This window comes from Necator americanus, chromosome IV (genome assembly GCF_031761385.1).
Source record: "Necator americanus strain Aroian chromosome IV, whole genome shotgun sequence".
Lineage (NCBI taxonomy): Eukaryota > Metazoa > Nematoda > Chromadorea > Rhabditida > Ancylostomatidae > Necator > Necator americanus.
The window spans coordinates 32,028,543-32,046,910 of record NC_087374.1 but is presented as its reverse complement, the minus strand read 5'-3'; the positions used below and the strand labels follow the sequence as shown (position 1 = coordinate 32,046,910).

Genomic DNA, 18,368 nt, shown 5'->3' with positions numbered 1-18,368 from the left:
GGCTCGTTGCAACTGAAATCGTCTTCAAAAAAAGTCGTCTTCCACGCCGTTTCTTACGACCATGAGGGAGGGATGAGCAAAACCGCCCTTGATCTGCAATCTACAATCCTAACTCTAGATTTTCCAGCGAATTCATTCAGATTCATGGTATGTTGCCCATAAATGAACCATCCTCACAAGGTGTTTTCAAGTTCAGTTGGTTTTCTCGGATCTGCTAGTCATCTCCCTCTTGATACGATTTGCAACAGCTGCCACTACAGCTGCACCAACACCACTACCGTCCACTGACAGTTTGATTTGAAACTAAAGTTTACCTTCCACTTTTTTTTTACAGACTGTTGTCACAGTTGAGTTGATTATGTTTTATTAAAGGTGATAGCGCTTACTTGAATCTCTTTGTCGATCAGATCGCGTATCTTTTGATCTAAAAGTCGTTTGAAAGTGGGATGGAAACGATATACAGATCCATCAACACCGACGGTGACTTTGTAAGGACGTTTCATACGATTTAACACCTGCGAAAAGGCTGCAGCTGAGAGGTACGCTGCTCTGAAATGTCTTGTTTTCTATATTTCAGTAATTGGTTAGAACCACAACGAAATACTTACCTTGTACTAACTACGCTGCACACGTATGCGACGTGCAAGCAATCATTATTGCTGATGTTCTTCACACCGATCTGGTTGAGGATTTCACGTGTTTTCGGGAAAGATTTGGACTTTCCTCCTTCTTCTATTTCACTAAAAATTTTTACTCTACGTGATAAAGCAATTAACGACGTGATTAGTAACGTTCAAGCCTTTTGTAGTTTCTAATAACCATTTATTTTTCTTCTGGAATACACAAATGGGGCAAAACGCATAGGTCTTTTTTACAATATTGTGAAAATTCTCTTCTGAGAAAAAGCAAAACTGAGATTATCTGCTAGTAAGAGGTAGGGATGAGGAAGTTGAGAGGTGATTTTGGCCTTATAGCGAATTGTAAGTAAGATTGTCCTCACTACAATTATTATGTGTTAGTGCTCTCCCAGCAAATGAAATGACACTTGCTCGTTAAAGTTAATTAAGTTGAAAATCACTTTTGGGAGTTAAGAGAAGGCTAGGCGATAGGCAGTCATTTGCGATAATACAACTAGTTTTACTAAAAATATATCTTGCTTCACGATTGGAACTACTTATTGTGGTGCTGTTGCATAGGCGGATTCGCTCGTCGTGGAACCTTTGGCGTCTCCAGTTAGAGTCGTGAGCTAGGTCCAAGTTCATCAACATCGAGCGCATCCGCTTTCCCACTTGCACCATAATTCAGGCCGTTTTGACCCACGAAACCACTATGTACAGTAAAGCTGTAGTTTTACATATGCTTTTGTCTTATTATTTAGGACTTTTGTCTTACTATGTAGGACTTCAAGTGGGAATGTGTGGAAGGGGGACCAGTTTAGTTTCTTTGGAATGCATCGCTACTCTATAGATGTGATCTATGGGCAAAAAAATGGCTGCTGCTAAAAGAAGTAGTGCATATTTTTTCTGTTTGGTAAATATGACAGAACCTACGTTTCAACTTCAGAAACATGTTTTGTTGTGAAACATTCTCGTTTCGAGATCGCTGTACTGTCTCCACCGAACACCACACCTTTCTTTGCTAGAGAAGCTAAGATAATTCGAACCAGTTCACCCATATACATTCCAGAGATCATTTTTTCGAATCTAAATCCGGAAAATTCTTGGGAAATCGTTCAATATCAAGGAAGAAATCAATGAAGATAGAGATTAGAGCTGATTTAGGAGCAGTTTAAAGGGATATACAATTGTCGCTTTGGATTAAGGCTTTTCTCATCGATCTCTTTGTCATATTCTGTTTGCACGAAAGATAGACACCCATCGTCACCGAAACCTCCCCATTCTATGTCGATAATTATCTGGAAAGTAATAGAAATTAGTAGACGACAAAGAAAAATGATTTTGATAAATCCTACTTCGTCCGGGAGTCCATCGTTTTCCCATTCTCCCTTCATTTTATGGACGTTTTTAAGTTTTTCCATGTAACAGGCATTAGTTCCTGTTCCAAGGATGACACCCATCTGAAGAATACCTTCTGGGCAAAAGGTGAGGGCAGTTCACGTTTTGAATTACCTGGCAGTTCTTATCGCTAAAAGCGCATGCCATAAGTGTTCCAACAGTATCGTTAAGGATTGCGACAACATCGACATCAATTTCCTTAACACGGTGCGATACGGATCTTTTTTTTTCTTGAAAATTTAATCTAAATGGATACATGAGAGAAGTCTTTACCGGAATCTTTTTACATGCTCTTCTAAGCAAACGAACAACATCCTTTCCTACAACGCCACTAGCACAGAATCCTTTTGTCCAGCGGATCAATATTCCCCTAAGCGTGAATAATAATCAAAATATATGCTTACAATACCATGGAAAGCCTGTCAAACAATTTATAAAAATCTCTTTTTCAATTGGGCTGCATCAAAGGGAAGAATAATCGAGAAAAGTGTAAGTAACTAAGTAAGTTAGTACTAGTGGGTAAGTTTCTTTAGTCGTATATAAAAATTTAATGCGGTAGTTATGGATGAAAGATTTTCTAGCTTTAACTTTCGTTATTCGAAGGGATATATTTACTGCTTACTTTGCAAGGCCATCGAGTTTTGTTGGAAATGAGAAAGTAAATCCTAACGCGAGCTTCTTCTTCTCTTTTCCGAACTCCTCCTTTGTGAAGACAGCAATACATTTAGCAATATGATCGAAGAGCTGAACAGGTACTGTTCTCAAACACCACATATATAATAACTGACTCATTCTTGGTTGTTTTCAAAGTACAAGCGCCCGCAGCGGACTGGAAAGACCCTCGGAGGTAGCGCACCACGAAATTGACGTAATGTGGAAACCTGATGGAAAACATAGAGTTTGGAATGGAGAATGGGAATATGAGCATGGCTCCGCTCAGTTTCACCTAATTATCCTTTAAAAAACTGCCCAGGAACAGCGTTTGTTCCTACAATTCCATCTCTAACCTATTCATTTGTTTGTTTGTTTTTTTTTTTTTGAATAGGCTGCTGAGACTCATTGCTTTTCCACCGCTCGCACATGGAGAAAGTCGTTTTTCAAGGCAATCAGGAGAAATTGAGCGGGAGCATGCCCATCGTCGTGTTCTACATTCTAAACTCTATGTTTTTATGACGTTTTCACACTACGTCAGTTCCGTTATACGCTGCCTTTAAGTATACAGTTGGCGTCTCCACGAAACTGGTTGCACGCAGCAAAGATGCGATGATGTTTCCGATGTTGATTTTTGTTTCGATGATCATGCTCTTTTCATTGGAGGTGGGATTGGACGTGGTTTACAAGTATTACAGCAAAAATACGAACCCCCCTCCCATTACAAATCCAAGGATCGGAGGCATCAAAACGGTAAAGTGGAGGGCAAAACCTAATAAAACAGTAGTTTGTGCTTGTACACATGATGAAACGCTTTCACGATCTTTCGTCCATCCATCGATGCAGTTTGCAATACTCCCCTCGTTTCCGCTTCTGCTGCCTCCAGCATTTCGAGCGCCGTTTTGAGCGCGTACGCAAATGCACCGTGCTTCATGTCGTATTGATGCGACTATATAATGCGGGAAGGGCGGTTGTAGTGTAGCGGTTACAGGTTCCGCTTCTAGCACGATCGATCGCACGTTCGAATCCGCACTAGCACTCACCAAGCCTTTCATCCCTCCCGTGTCGATAAATTGGTACCAGACTTGTCTGGGAGGATAAAAACACTGACTTGACACATCAGCTAGCTACCGCAAGTATAGGGCAGTTACACGTTCGTAAACTTCAAACGACTCTGAATTGAAGTGAACAGTCCCCGTCGACCCAGTCGACTGGGTCGACAGGGAGCACATCCCAAGCGGATTGATTAGCGGCAAAAACGTTATCATTTTAACTTTATATAATCGGATCAAATCGGCATGAATCACGAGTGTGGTTGCTGTGCATTTGCGTACGTAACGGCGCAGTTGAAGCAGCAGTTAGGACCGAGGTGGGACTGTCGCAAGGTACATCGATGGGTGGTGCTAGAAAGGGTTTCACCACGCTCCTAGCCGCTACCCTCCACCAAAGAGCCTTGAGAGAAGCCGCGTACGCAGTTGCGTGCTTCATGTCGTTTTGACCCTACTATGCCGCGTTTGTGACTGTGCGACTTCGAATTTATGTTGTGAACCCTGTGAGCAGTTGAAACACCAACACTCACCTCATCAATGAAAACTGTCTAGAACGCGATCTTTAAATCTACAGTAAGGAGGCGTCGAGAGACCCTCCGACATCTAGTATCTAGTAGATATGCCAGTAGAGACGCGAACGTAGCTCGACGAAGCTCTGCTCCAGCAGTTCAGCGAGACATAGACAACCATACTAGATGCTATCTTGGGTATACAGAGCGACGAGCTGCACAGTTGCAAGGGATTATTAAAAACAGGATACACAATGGGAGTTATCGAAATTACAGGATCAAATAGAGCAATAAGGAGAATAATTACAAATTACGAATATACGTACAGTAAACTCGTAATTATTCTATATGATTTACTTAATTCTACAAGATATTAAATAGTGTGATGGTCTGACGAGTGTAATTTTTGTAAACATATCCTTCCTAAGATGTTTATGAGTCTTTTCAAATGGAGTTCTTTCAAGACAACAGACGTATGGAAAGTTTCTCGCTCAAGGACCTTTTTCCATTCATATCTCCTTTTTATCACTTTCTTCCGGTCTACGTTACTTCATCTATTCCAAGACCGAAGACATTGTTCGTGAACTTTACATGGAAACAACTTAAGCAAAACTTACAAAAGCTTGGATCTTATGGGATATTGGTAGTTGTCATCCTCTTCAATTTTAAGGAAAATATTCTGATGTAATGTGATCTCATGTTTGTAACCGTATCAAAAGCGAGAATCCTAGGGCAGAGAAATGTGCTTGTAATGATTTTCATGTAATAATTTTCTTATATGAAGTTCCTTAAAGAAAACTTTGAACATTCCAGCAAAATTCCTTCTAGAAAATTCTAATAAATGTGTTTGATTTTCCAAAATAGTTTAGTAGCTTGGAAATTAGATCACCTTGGCAGTAATTCTAATTCTTCCATTTGTCCCGATCGCGTGCCAGAGTCGCCCTGTGGTTCCTCTTTTCGCGTGGGACACGAAGAGCATCGTAATTTTCTTTGAAGGACATCGTGAAGAAATCTGACCATCGGGTCAGCGGTCTTCCTGTAGTGCGCTTAATATCGCGGGGAACCCCGTCGCTCACGGCTCTGGTCCAACGGTTGTCATAAAAACGCATCGAGTGTCCTGCCCATCTTCTTTTACTTTCCTTGGCAAACGCGGCGTCTCTAATCTTCGATCGCTGACGTAGGAGAGAACTTCGAAGCCCGTCCCTCACTTGTGTGAAACGGGATACTCCTAGCATCACTCTCTCAATTGCGCGTTCAGTGACGCTCACCGCGTTTTCTTCCTACTTGCGAAATGACCAGGTTTCCGAAGCATAGGTCAAAGCAGGAAGTACGGTGGTGTTGAAGAGGTGAGCACGGAGCCGGGTGTTTCTTGTCTTCTTCACTACATCCTCGATGCTCTTATACGCTTCCTAAGCCGCTCGTCTCCTCCTACCTAGCTCGGTGGTCAGGTCGTTCATCATGTTTAATTCCCGACCCAGATAAAAGTAACTGGTGCATTCGGATATATTCGTTCCGTTAAGGGCGAATGGGACGTCCGAGACCCATCCGTTGCGCATGAACATCGTCTTTTGCACTTTCACATGATGCATCCACATATTTCGTCGAATTCGGTCAGTATTCTTTCCGCTTGGCTGATGCTAGGTGTTATCAGTACGATGTCATCAGCAAAGTGCAAATAGTGTAGCTGCCGACCATCAACCTTCACTCCCATGTAGTCCCATTCCAACTTTTGCATTGTATTCCTGTATTTGTATTCTTGAGGGTGGCTGTGAATATTTTGGGTGAGATTGTATCACCCTGTACACCTCGAAGTACCTTTATGTACTGAGTAGGGACGCCCTGGTTGTCCAAGACTTCCATGACTGCTTCCGTCTCAACTGAGTCGAAGGCTTCTTCAAGTCGATGAAGGTGAGACAGGACGGCATCTTGTACTCTCGTGATACTTTGATGAGTTTCGAAACAGTGTGAACGTGGTCAATCGTGCTGAATCCTTTTCGAAACCCTGCTTGCTCGCATGGCTGTCCTTCATCCAAGACTTTTTCAACCCTATTAAGGAACACTCTTGTAAAGTGCTTGTAGATGACGGACAGTAAGCGGATCGGGCGATAGTTGCCAATGTCATGTGGATCTCCCTTTCTATGCAACAACACGGTCTTACTGGTCTTCTACTGTGTAGGAACCTTGCATTCCGACAGATAATGTGTAAAGAGCCTCGCCAGGGTGTTGACGAGTACTAGCGGAAGGTTCTTCAGTTGTTCTGGTCTTATTCTGTCGGGATCGGGTGCCGTACGATTTCTTACCGACATGATAGCATGTCGTATTTCGGACGGGAGAACCTCTGGAATGACTTGTCCATCTTCCCTCAGATGGTGAGGAGGCAAGTGGACATGGCTGTCGAAGAGATCAGAGTAGAAGTCGTAGATGATTTTCTCTATTCCCCTTCTCTATGCAATGGTTGTTCCCTTCGGGTTCCGAGGAGCAGTCATCCTCGTTTTGCGACTGGCGGAGTCTCGACGGGCAAGCGGATGCTTTTCCCCGCCTCTGCAGCTTGCGAGCTCGAACGAGAGTTCTTGGTTCCCTGCGGCTCGTCCTGTTCCATGCTGGCGTATCAGCTCGAGTTTCAAGAGATGAGCGTCTTCTGAAGGTTTTAAAACTCTCAGCCTTCTTCGCACAGTCGTGAAGGTGTTCAACAAGCCGGTCATATTCCTCGTTGATGTTGTCCATCGCGGAATCTTCACAAAAGTCGGCTAGCCTAGCTAGCCTAAGTAGGCTAGAGATCCCAGATTATGATAGTTCTGGGATTTCTCTCTTTGAACTTGGCGGTTTTCTTTTCTCCCCTTGTGAAGGAAAATCTTCTTTGGAGGAGGCGATGGTCCGATCCCGTGTAGAACTTTGGCACAACAGCGACGTCCATCAGGCAGAACCTTTTATTGACGATGATGTGGTCTATTTCATTACGGTTCCTTCCACCGGGTGACTCCCACATCCAGCGTAGAGAAGAGGGCTTCTGAAATTGCGAGTTCTCATGGATGGTCTTAGTCGTCATGATGAACTCGCAGAGCCTCTCCACCTGTTCAATCCATTTTAGGCCGTAGGTCCCGATGTGAAGATCTTCAGGCGTTCTTCCTGGTCCAACTATGGCATTGAAGTCACCAATTATGACCTTGTAGAAGGCATGATCTTCTCGGTAGAACTTCTCCACGTCCATATAGGAACTTCGACTTCTTCTTCTTCATAGCTTGATTTTGGAGCGTAGCGTAAGCGACGAAGATGGTCAAAGCTGGTGTTGGACCACATCTTCTCATCCGCAGACGTCCGATTCCGGTCGTAAGTTGTTCGAAAGAGTCGATGTTTTTTGCCATACTCGTGTTGACGAGGACGTTAACTCCACCAACACCTCTACTGTCGCATGTTCCTAAGAACAGTTTTTCTCCAGTTTCATATACGGCGTTGAGAGGATGACGTCGTCTCGTCTCGATCAGTCCGACGACGTCGTACATAATTTTCTTAGCTTGCATCATCAGATATTCGATGGGCGCTTCCGCTGCAAGCGTACGTGCATTGTGAATACAGATCGTCATTCTAGTCCTTTTCCGTTTCGGTAGCCTATATGACTCCTGCAACTCCGTCCTTTCTGGCGCTACCGTACCAGGTTTTCCTCCGAAATCAAGAGACTCCTTTCTATTGCTGTGACATGCGTAAAATTTTGAAACCCATGGGCAGGTTGCAAGTCTCTAGTCCCATGAATTTTTGGGAGAACTTGCGTTCTCCCGGAGTGGACATGTGGAGCTTATTTGTTGGAGGCGACTCCAAACTGCCCTTGCGCCTCTCAGTCACTTGATTGCAGGCTTTTGGCCCGACCGACGTGCGAGATACAAGGATGTCATGAGTCAGTCCTGGCTCAGCAGAAACAGGAAGTCCATCTCCTGAATCCACCCGCGTCTCTGGGTAAGCACAAGTTCGCTTTTGGTCCGCGCTTAGCCCCCTATCCGCCACCCGGGGTCGCGCTGCGTTGCCTCGCTACTAACCGGCTGTGATGTCTCTAATGCGGGAGATCCGTGGTCAAAAATTAGATTAGAAAATTAGATGAAATATATGAAAGTCTCGTGTTTATTGATATACATCGGTATCTTTTCAAATGGTCTGCACTATGATCGGTGGTTAACATGCGGATCCAGCTAATTCCGCTGACGGCGAACCTCGTTGGAATGATCTCTATCGTTAATTGGCAAAGAAAGCATGATCGAAGGGATGTACAGAAATCTGTGGAAGCCTCCTTACCCGCCACTCTTTTAAATTCATCTTGCGCAAGAATGAATATGGAGATTGACTTGAAGAAAGAACCGAATAGATGGATGAGAATAGCATAAGTGGCATTCAGATCCATCAAGGAAGTTATGAAAAACTGACGGAGCAAGATCCACCTATTCTACTCGACACTTCTTCCAGTGCTGTGCCAGCCAGGAGAGATGTGGAGCACTGCCGCCACGTCTGAGTAACATGGGAGCGGTAGCGAGAAGCCGGATTCTCCTCAGGTGAAGGGTTTTCAGTTCATGGGGTGCATGTCAAGTGATAAGGATCCCTTCGCCAACCACCCAAAAGGGAAGGAGGTCCCTCCGCAAACCGTTTGAAAGTGAAGGGGCTCCTTTCCCTAACCGCCCAAAAGTGAATGGGGTTGGGATACCTGCTCCGTCTATCACATGTACACCGGGAAGTTACTACTTACAGAGGACTTGAAATGTGTATTCTGAAATTTAACCAGCGCAAACCACACATAGTAGATCTTCACAGCTCTGACTTAGAGGCATCACCCCACGAATCTGAGGTGGTGCAGATTTCAGGTGGAGTATTCGTATACAGGATGGGAAACTACGGAGAGGGGGGTGATTCCGTTCATTTCTTCTTAATTGCCGTAAAAAACGGCCCGGAAGATACGGCTTCATTCGTTTTGGCGCACCATTTTGTACAAGAGGTCCGATTGGAGCGCGCCAATCTTGTGCGGCGCTGCATCTTCCGGGCCGTTTTTTACGGCAATTAGCAAGAAATGGACGGAATCACCCCCTCTCCTTAATCTACGGTCCCGTATATGAATACTCGACCTGAAATCCGCACCACCCTCAGATTCGTGTGGCGATGCATTTAAGAGGAATGGCTCATCATTATATTATCATAATTATATCGAAAATCAAATTTAGGTGGGCCGGTCCCAATGTAAAGAGGACCGATGAAAGATGGACTAAAAGAACGTTAAAGTGGGTCCCAAAAAATGCTCAACTTCCTGGAGACCCCCAATAAGTAGAGCTCATGTGCACTCATGTGCAGTACTGATGGCCCACAACCAACGTAACTGGAACATCTTGAATGAAAACTGAGGGAAAGTAACGACCGAGAACAGTATTGGGAATCAGTAAAGTATCCAAACTATTTGTTACTGATATTTATGGAATTTCTTTATATTTGGTTGTTTTCGTGACTAATCTTGCTTGGTTTCTTGTTGTGCTAGTCACGTGCTCCTCTATCCGTCAAAACTGCTCACCGCTTCACCAGTTCCGCGCTGCACAGAAGTTGGAAGTTCAAAGGTTCTCGCTTTCATTTCGGCTTCGGTTCCTCTCAGGCGGATTAGGAGAACGCGGAAATTCGTGCCACCAAGATCCAACGCCAGATAATCTCCATATTCTGTGCCGTTAGGAATAGCACGAACGTGCGAAGGAATCATATCAAGGCCGATACCAGGTGCTGAAAACTTGATTATGAAGTGTTGAAAACCTCTGCGACAGAAATGTACCTAACAACAGCCTTCTAATTGTTGTCTCTACCCTCCAAAAGAAATAATTTCACCGAGAGTTTCGAATTGTGTGAACAGTTGTGCCCGAGGCGACGCGGTTTTCTTATTTCTTGCGGATTTCATTTCGTACTGCTCCAGAGAGGATAGTGTTTAGCTCCAAGCGATGAATACGGATATGACGGCGCAAGTTTAAACTGTCGGTCAGATTTGGCACGAAAAGCTGCAGAGATCGCAAATTTTGATGACTTTTGACTTCACTAGTGGTACGTCGTCGGTCATTATCTCCATCAAACTCTTATTATTCTATATCTTCTTTATTTTATTATTCTATGTTGTTAAATTGTCACTTACGTGTCCCCTTCCTGAGACCCTTCTCCATTCCATCATGTAATGCTGCCATCACACCTCGAAGCTGTTCATCCGAAAGAATCATGCACTTGCAGGCTTCCAGCACCTAAACGTCTAATTTTGACGACTATTTTACCTTTTTTGTTTGTTTTTGTCAATGATGGCACTCTCTAGTTTATACTCACATCTTTATTGATTTCAGCTTCATCAAATCCAGCAGCTGGATGTTTTTCTAAGCCAGCAAGACTGAACAACCATTTTAGAACATCACCGTAGACATTCATGAGGAGTTGAAATTCCCCTAAAATGTCCGAGCTGGTATAAACTTACTAGCAAGCAACTACTCCTTCACTACCTAACACCAGCTAACACATTCTTGAACCCACTTGTTTCGAAAAACTCACGTTAGGCTTAAGTTAGCGTGGAATCGTGAAGATATCTTTTAATATCTTTCTTCAAAGCTACTAGCTTACGACCATTGAATTCCGTCTTTTCCACGTTTGGGTCTTATTTGTAAGCTTGGCAGGTTAATCAAGTAGGTTCTTACCCTCCGAATCCGATGACATGGTCGCTGAGATGGAAGGAAATCGAGATGTGAAAGTAACCAAGTGTGACCAGGTTCCTATATAGCAAATAGAAAAATGATCCTGTAAGCGTACCATGATACCGTAAGCAAAGAATGATATAGGTGACTGATAAATATTCTTTTGGTATCTAGTATCCCAACTGGTGTAATAAGAGATTTTTGTTGGTTTAAAGAGTTCTTTTACAAAGGATGGTCAAAGAGTAGAGTTCGAAGCATATTCATGGTGGACGACGCTTCTTTCTTATGCACACATTTTCTATGCTCAGTTGTCCAATGTTCTGCAAAACGATTGTGAGGCGTAGAGCAGATTTTAACGAACATAGAACCTTATATATCAAGTAGAGCGGTTTTGCTTAGTAGAAAACTTGTCATGGATCTAAACATCCAAAAAACTAGAAGAAGTTTCACCACATTATATCTTCTAAAGCAGAGAAAAAGATAGGGAGCAAAGGATATCTATATTAGAAGACGGGTCTTATAGAGGTGTAGAACTAATGAATAGATAAATTAAAATTAAAATTAAATAAACTAACCTGAAGATTCGAGTACATTACCGACTATAACATGTCAAGGGAAAAAAAGTTTGAGTGACCGATAATGATATGCTTTTGGCCTGCAGAAATCTTGACCGAGATCATTCTGAACTGCTTAAAACAGATCAACATTGGTTCGCATATTGAGTACTGTTCAGGAAGCTAAATTCAAGCATTATACGGTTCAACAGAAGTCATGCTATATAATAAGGAGAAATTTCAGGACAAGCAGAGAGACTGTCTTACAGAAAGGTGCGCTGAAAGGGATTTCATAGCAAAGGGTTGTATGGATTTCCGATGGTAAATGACTATACAGGGTCACAGATTGCAGAAACGCTCATTTCTTTCTAATTGCTGGAAGATGTTGCGCGTTCACAAGGCTGGCGCGCTCAGTAGAACTTCGAGCTGTTATGTACGGTGAGTTCTATTGGAGTGCGCCACACTTGTGCACACGCCGCATTTTTCAGGCCGTTTTTTACGGCATTTAAAAAGAAATGAGCGTCATCGCACCCGTTTCTGCAGTTTTCGACCCCATATAGTCATTAAAAGTAAAGTCAGGATAAAGTCAATGGCGTATCAATCCACTTGGGATGCTCCAAAGTGTTTTACTGCAATTCGTAAGGCTGCCCGCTGAGTTCACAGCCGCGCGGGCGGCGCGGTTTGGCGGCTCAGTGTTCCGATGATTATTGAACGTTCACTATGGGGCGGTCGACGGGTCGCGCCGCCATCGAAAAAAGCGGCAGAAAGACGAGTTAGTACCCGCCGAACTGCCATAAGATAAGTTCAATGGGTCAGCTTAAGCTGATTGGGGCAGAAAGTGAAAAAGAGATGGACGAAGAGAAACAGAAGGATATATATCGAGAGGGGTAGAGAGAGTTGTCTATACTGTAAGGAAACTGAATGTGCTAGAGCTGAAGTATTGTTCGGCTGGTCGGATGAAGTGTTATTATTGTTATTCAATAGGAGTTTGAAGTGAATGAAGGTGGCAGACCTCTTACTTCCATTTCGTTGTCGTATACACATCTCTCACATCTCGTGCTCGTTTCGTACAGGTAGTGGTGCAGATGTGAAGCTGTAGGGGATATTCAGTTATTGCGGCTGTTGGTTTGCTGGATTGCTCGTCCAGCAGCAGTCAGATCAGTGGGGATCAATGTCTTTTGTAGGCAAAGTTTTGCATTGACACTGAAACGCCATCCGCAACCGCACAGCCACTGCCCCGTTGAGACAGGCGCGAGTCGGCGGTGCGGATCCGTCTTCATCAGCTGATATCGACCAGATATTGTAGAGGAGGTGGTTGAATTATTATCGGCTTGAGTTATCACATTAACCACTTTTCCGATTTTATATACTCTCCTCAAATTATTCCATTCTGCATACATAATTCCTTTTCCAATGACAAACCCTAGCATCTATCATCTCAATTCTTGATCTATCCTTTTTTTAGTTTCCGTTCAGTAGGGGAAAATCCTCAAAACCCGCATTGGTTCTCGAACCTGATCCTTCCAATTCGTTGTCGTAGCTTCACTCAATAGCCGTTCTCCTCTCATCTCGTGCTGATGGTGGTGCGAAAGTGCAGTTATATCTAGTAGATGTCTCTTTCTTGTGACGGTTGCTGTGCTGGGTTGGTTGTACAGCGCCAATCAGATAATCAGGGATCACTGTCTTTTGCACGCAGAAGTTCTGAATTCACACTCTAAAACGCCAACCTCAGCCACATAGTCGCTGGCCCGTCGACCCGTCGCCCCGTCGAGACAGGCGCGGGTCGGGGGTGCAGAGCCGCCTTCATCAGCTGATGTCATTATAATGGAGTACCTCTAAATAAACCATTTTAGGTCCTTCATAATTTGTTGGTCTGCCGGACAGATGCGCTGCGAAATGTGGAAAGGTACCACCAATTCGACGGAGCTATGACGAGAACTCGGCGAAAATCACAAAATCAGGTTTGTCAGCACCATAATATGTTGTACTGGTAATTAGTATTTCACTAATCACAGTTACTTATTACACTTATTATATACCAGTCTAAATGTCCGGCTAAAGCCGGACTTCAGACTTTCGGTGATTTTAGCTTCGCTCCCTGTCACTGATCAATGAAAGTTAATAGTAGTGGTGTTTTCTGTAAAATTAGATTTGTGTTTTTTAACAACGCTTTCCTTCTCTTCTTTATATTATAAATTAAGGCAAAAGGTTACGGAGGTTTCTTTCCAAACGCGTCAATTCTACATTTGGAGAATATTCGATCATCAGCTACAAACACTCCTTCGATGCCAGAATAATATAGATACAATTTGAAAGCATTACTCGAAGTATGGGTGTTCCTCCTGTTTTCTCCCAATAGTTATCACAGAATGATGTTTTAACACAAAATAACGTGAAAGACATCATCCTACTGATAAAGATAACGTTCCACGTCAAATCACATAAACATTTTGCTACTATTTAAGCAGTCAGTTTCTGAGAACGGCATGCTACAAACTTGAGGCGAAAGAAGAAGGAAATAGGCACACGGGAGTAGTCATAAAGGTGAAGAGCAAAGCGCCAAGTGGTTACGGCTATGAAACGGCTGCAACCATTTACCTTTTGCGTCATGCACACTAATTTATTGCGCTCCAATGACCAGGTCCATCGACGCCGGTCATTGGAGCGCACCCCATATTATAGCAATCTGACGCCGTTGGACTCGTCGCACGCTCTTCTATAGGTATCTGGCGCCGGCGCGTTAGTACGACGCCAGTGGACCCGTTCCACCTCCTTCTACAGGTATCCGGCGCCGGCGCCAGATACCTGTAGAATTGGACCAATCCGACGCCGGTGGGCGAGCGTCCGTCGGCGTCGAATTGGTGCGTACTTCAGACTTTCTGTGTTGTTTGCTTCGCTTGCCTTCGCTAATCAACGAAAATTAATATTAGTGTTATTAGTTCTATGAAATTGGACTCCAGCAATCTTTCTTCCTTTTTTATATTACAACTATAAGCGAATATTTCATAGTCTTCTTTCTAAACGCGTCAGTTCTACATTTGGAGTACATTCGAACTTCAGCTTCAAACACTCCTTATCAATATATTATAAACAAAATTTGAAAGTATCACGCGAAATATGGGTTTTTCTCCTGTTTTCTATAAACAGTTATCAAAGAATGATGTTTCGGCATAAAATGACGTGAAGGACATCATCTTACTGATAAAGATAACGTTCCACGTCAGATCACATAAACATCCTGCTACTATTTAAGCAGCCGTTTTCATGCGCGTTTCCACTTTCTGAGAACGGCATGCTACCAACTTGAGGCGAACGAAGAAGGAGATGAACACACGGACGAGTCATATAGGGTGTAAAGCAAAGCGCCCGTGGCCACGGCTTTGAAACGGCTGCAACCATCTATCTTTTGCGTCATTCACACGAAGTTATTGCGCACTATTTCGACGCCGGTGGACCTGTCGCACCTCCTTCCATAGGTATCTGGCGCCGGCGCGCCAGTGTAACCCCTGTGGACTGGATCCATCGCACCCCTTCTACAGGTATCTGGTGCCGGTGGACCCATCGCACCCCCTTTTACAGGTATCTGGCGCGGTGGACCCGTCGCACCCCATATAATGGCTATCTGCCGCCGGTGGACCCGTCGCACCGCTTCTATGGGTATATGGCGCCGACGCACCAATCCGACACCGGGTGGACCCGTCGCACCCCCTTTTTCGAATTTCGTGACACACACACACACACACACACACACACACACACACACACACACACACACACACACACACACACACACACACACACACACACACACACACACACACACACACACACACCCACCACACACACACACGCATACACACGCACACACACACACACACAAACCGACACACACACACACACACACACACCCACTTTACACACACACACACACACGCACACACACCCACACACACCCACACACCCATTTACGCATCACACACACACACACACACACACACACACACACACACACACACACACACACACACACACACACACACACACACACACACACACACACACACACACACACACACACACACACACACACACACACACACACACACACACACACACACACACACACACACACACACACACACACACACACACACACACACACACACACGGACTAAGCTCGTTATTATATATCGTGATATTATATTATACTTACTAACCACATTTACTACTAGGTATTACTCACACTCATGGTTCTAAACAGATGTTGTTTGTTGTGGATAACTTGTTACTTACTTGAACATATTCCATTTTGCTTTTCTTACTATTACTGTTACACTTGTTGTACTTGTTGCATTACATGCTGTTGTGAATTTGAAATATTTCAGGACAGGTCTTATTGTATCAAAGCTTTTATTGTAATATCATGAACAATGAAAATCAACTAATAAACTGAATAACAACAATAATAACTTAATATGAAAAGACAACAACAAACAGAACAGAATAACTTACAAACACAAAAAAGTGGTAGTAAGGGTCCTCACTCGATCCTACACTCTGTCCTCGATCTCGTCGATCATCACGTTTTCACCCTACTACAGGTACCGACGATGGCAGCATGATTCATTTGACTCAATTATATGCCACTGATAGCGCGAGCTCAGTTCTGAAAGAACTGAAACAGTCATCTACGAACTATTTCACTATTTGAGTAGTGTTTAAAAAACCTTTCTTGTAGGCACTCATTCCTGTGATATGACTCATTCCGTTTCCGGTGGTACCTCTTCCACTGCATCCTGACACATTATGGGGAATGATGTACAGTCTTCTTCTTCTTCGTTTCACGAGGCAATTCCATTGGTGATCACGCCACAAGTCTTCCTAGAAATGGTCCATGGTTCGTGTGCAGGGTCAATGGTAGCAACATATAGGTAACCATCTCAAATACTCAATGGTAGCAACATATAGGTAACCATCTCAAATACTCAATGGTAGCAACATATAGGTAACCATCTCAAATACATCAGCGATATGCACCTACCAAACAGCATCCATTCCTCTGATAAATCCGCATTCTTAGCCAGTTGGTCCCTCAGCATCTGAGGTGTTTCTTACATACATTCGAACCTTATCATGAATAACATCAGCAAAAGCATAGTCGAGATTTTGGCGTCGCCTCGTCTCAGTCAGTTTGATGACGTCGTACTTAATCTTCTTGGCTTGAGCCATCAGATCTTTGATCTCCGCTTCCGATGCAAGCGTACTCGCGTTATAAGTACAGATCGTCATCCTAGTCCTTTTCCGTTTCGATAGCTTATATGACTCCTCGTCCTTCCTGGCGCTACCTTACCATTCTCTCCTCCGGAGTAACGAGACTTTCTTATTACTGTGACACGCGTGAAACTTTAAAACCCATAGGCAGGTTGCAATCCTCTGGTCCCACGGGTTTGTGGGAGAACGTCTCGTCTTCTTATTAGAGTGTACAAGTGGAGTGTATTTGTTGAAGGCGACTCCAAACCCCATCTCTTGCAGCTCTCAGTCACTTGATTGCAGACTTTTGGCAGATCGGACGTGCCGAATACAAGGATGTCATAAGTCAATCGTGGTAGATCAGAAACAATCGCCTGGATCTACCCGGGTCTCAGGGCAGAGTCAAGGTCGCTTTTGGTTGGCGATTAGCCTCTCTCCGCTGCCTAACGACGCGCCACGTAGCTTTGCGACTAAACGGCTGTGATCCCTCTAATGAGGAAGATTCGTAGATATTCCTTCAAATTAATGTGTTATGAAAGGGATATAGATGTAAAATCAAGTTTGAATATCCTTCAGAATATTCAGAGACTTATAGCAAAATTACTACTAGAAAACTATTAACTGATGCATGTTTTCCTATATAAAGAAGAGCGAACTAACCCTCGTTTACAAACGCTGTTCCATTGCAAAAATTTATTTAAATTTTCTTGCTTTAAATTTATATTGGTAACCGAAAGTAAGCGAAGTGAGCATCAGAAGAAGTCTGAAGTTCGGCGTTAGCTGGATGTTCACATTGGTCTATTACATTCGGATTGATTTGGGATATCCCCATTATGCCTTCGCCTTATATCTAATGATGCTTGGCCTTCCAAGTTTGAGGGGGAAGTAAAGGCTAAAACGAGAATCTTCTCATTGAAATTAAAGTTTCCGATAGGACGCAAAACCTAGACTACGGATCGAACGGCTAATCCTTGGTATTGAATTCAAATTCAGCTCTATTTTATTCCCAGCCGTTCTGCAACAGTTTTAGAAGTCTTTCAGCATTGACGTGTTGGGAATGCTGTCCAATAACCTCATTTGTTGCTACAGCAATCCTTGTTATGACGAGGAGGACAACGGTTCCAAACTTTTGGTTGACTAATCAGTTAACAGCCGTAAGTTTTTGTAACGATGTCGTAAGCTAATCCGACTTTGTGGCAACCCGAGAGATGAGGGGCCAAAACCAAAATGCCATGATTTAATGTCGGTAGCAGAATGACCGCTCTACGACATTTACATTAGCCAAACTGATATCAGAGTAATTTTTTTGTACTGCTATCTGTTGAGACTATCCTGCTTAATTAATAATTGCTTAATTAATAATCAATAATTGCTTTAATTAGACGCATAGAGGGATCGTATTGTTTTCGATCCAAAGATGAAGAAAATAGTTCATTATAATTCAACCAGTTGTTAAATTATGTAACGGTCGTTTATTTTTCGATGTAGTGTACATTTTTTATACCTTCTGAGTCGGTTTTTGATCAGTTCTATAAATAATTCATCAATGTTATTCTGAAATCTATGCTTATATCGCCATTTGAAATCTTACCCAAAAAAATGCCTTTGAAATAGCTGCCTTTGAAATAGCTGCTCTTGTGTTTGAGAATGCCAAAAATTGGCA

At 43.4% G+C, this 18,368-nt stretch overlaps 4 protein-coding genes across 5 annotated transcripts; 1 reads left to right on the top strand and 3 right to left on the bottom strand.

Moving 5' to 3' along the window:
- Nucleotides 1-192: 192 nt before the first annotated feature.
- RB195_003426 (uncharacterized protein) lies at nt 193-11,494 on the bottom strand (the record flags this gene model as incomplete). The annotated part of the gene is made up of 14 exons (XM_064201070.1): nt 193-303; nt 387-549; nt 609-740; nt 1,551-1,703; nt 1,803-1,915; nt 1,973-2,077; nt 2,130-2,213; nt 2,289-2,385; nt 2,638-2,759; nt 9,761-9,960; nt 10,361-10,463; nt 10,543-10,658; nt 10,905-11,004; nt 11,477-11,494. 14 exons carry the CDS (start codon nt 11,492-11,494, stop codon nt 193-195), a joined length of 1,617 nt encoding a protein of 538 aa, XP_064056951.1.
- RB195_003427 (uncharacterized protein) lies at nt 5,801-6,580 on the bottom strand (the record flags this gene model as incomplete). The annotated part of the gene is made up of 3 exons (XM_064201071.1): nt 5,801-5,966; nt 6,088-6,270; nt 6,525-6,580. The coding sequence occupies 3 exons, from the start codon at nt 6,578-6,580 to the stop codon at nt 5,801-5,803; spliced, it is 405 nt and encodes a 134-aa protein (XP_064056952.1).
- A 661-nt stretch (nt 11,495-12,155) lies between the features above and the next one.
- Nucleotides 12,156-13,752, top strand: RB195_003425 (uncharacterized protein; the record flags this gene model as incomplete). The annotated part of the gene is made up of 3 exons (XM_064201069.1): nt 12,156-12,227; nt 13,309-13,416; nt 13,657-13,752. 3 exons carry the CDS (start codon nt 12,156-12,158, stop codon nt 13,750-13,752), a joined length of 276 nt encoding a protein of 91 aa, XP_064056950.1.
- On the bottom strand, nt 12,998-16,744 carry RB195_003424 (uncharacterized protein; the record flags this gene model as incomplete). Of its 2 annotated transcripts, XM_064201068.1 has the most annotated exons (2): nt 12,998-13,156; nt 16,583-16,744. In XM_064201068.1, the coding sequence occupies 2 exons, from the start codon at nt 16,742-16,744 to the stop codon at nt 12,998-13,000; spliced, it is 321 nt and encodes a 106-aa protein (XP_064056948.1). The 2 variants fall into 2 exon arrangements, with proteins under 2 accessions (XP_064056948.1, XP_064056949.1); XM_064201067.1 differs by lacking the exon at nt 12,998-13,156 and having other exon boundaries at nt 16,532-16,744.
- Between the last annotated feature and the right edge of the window lie 1,624 nt (nt 16,745-18,368).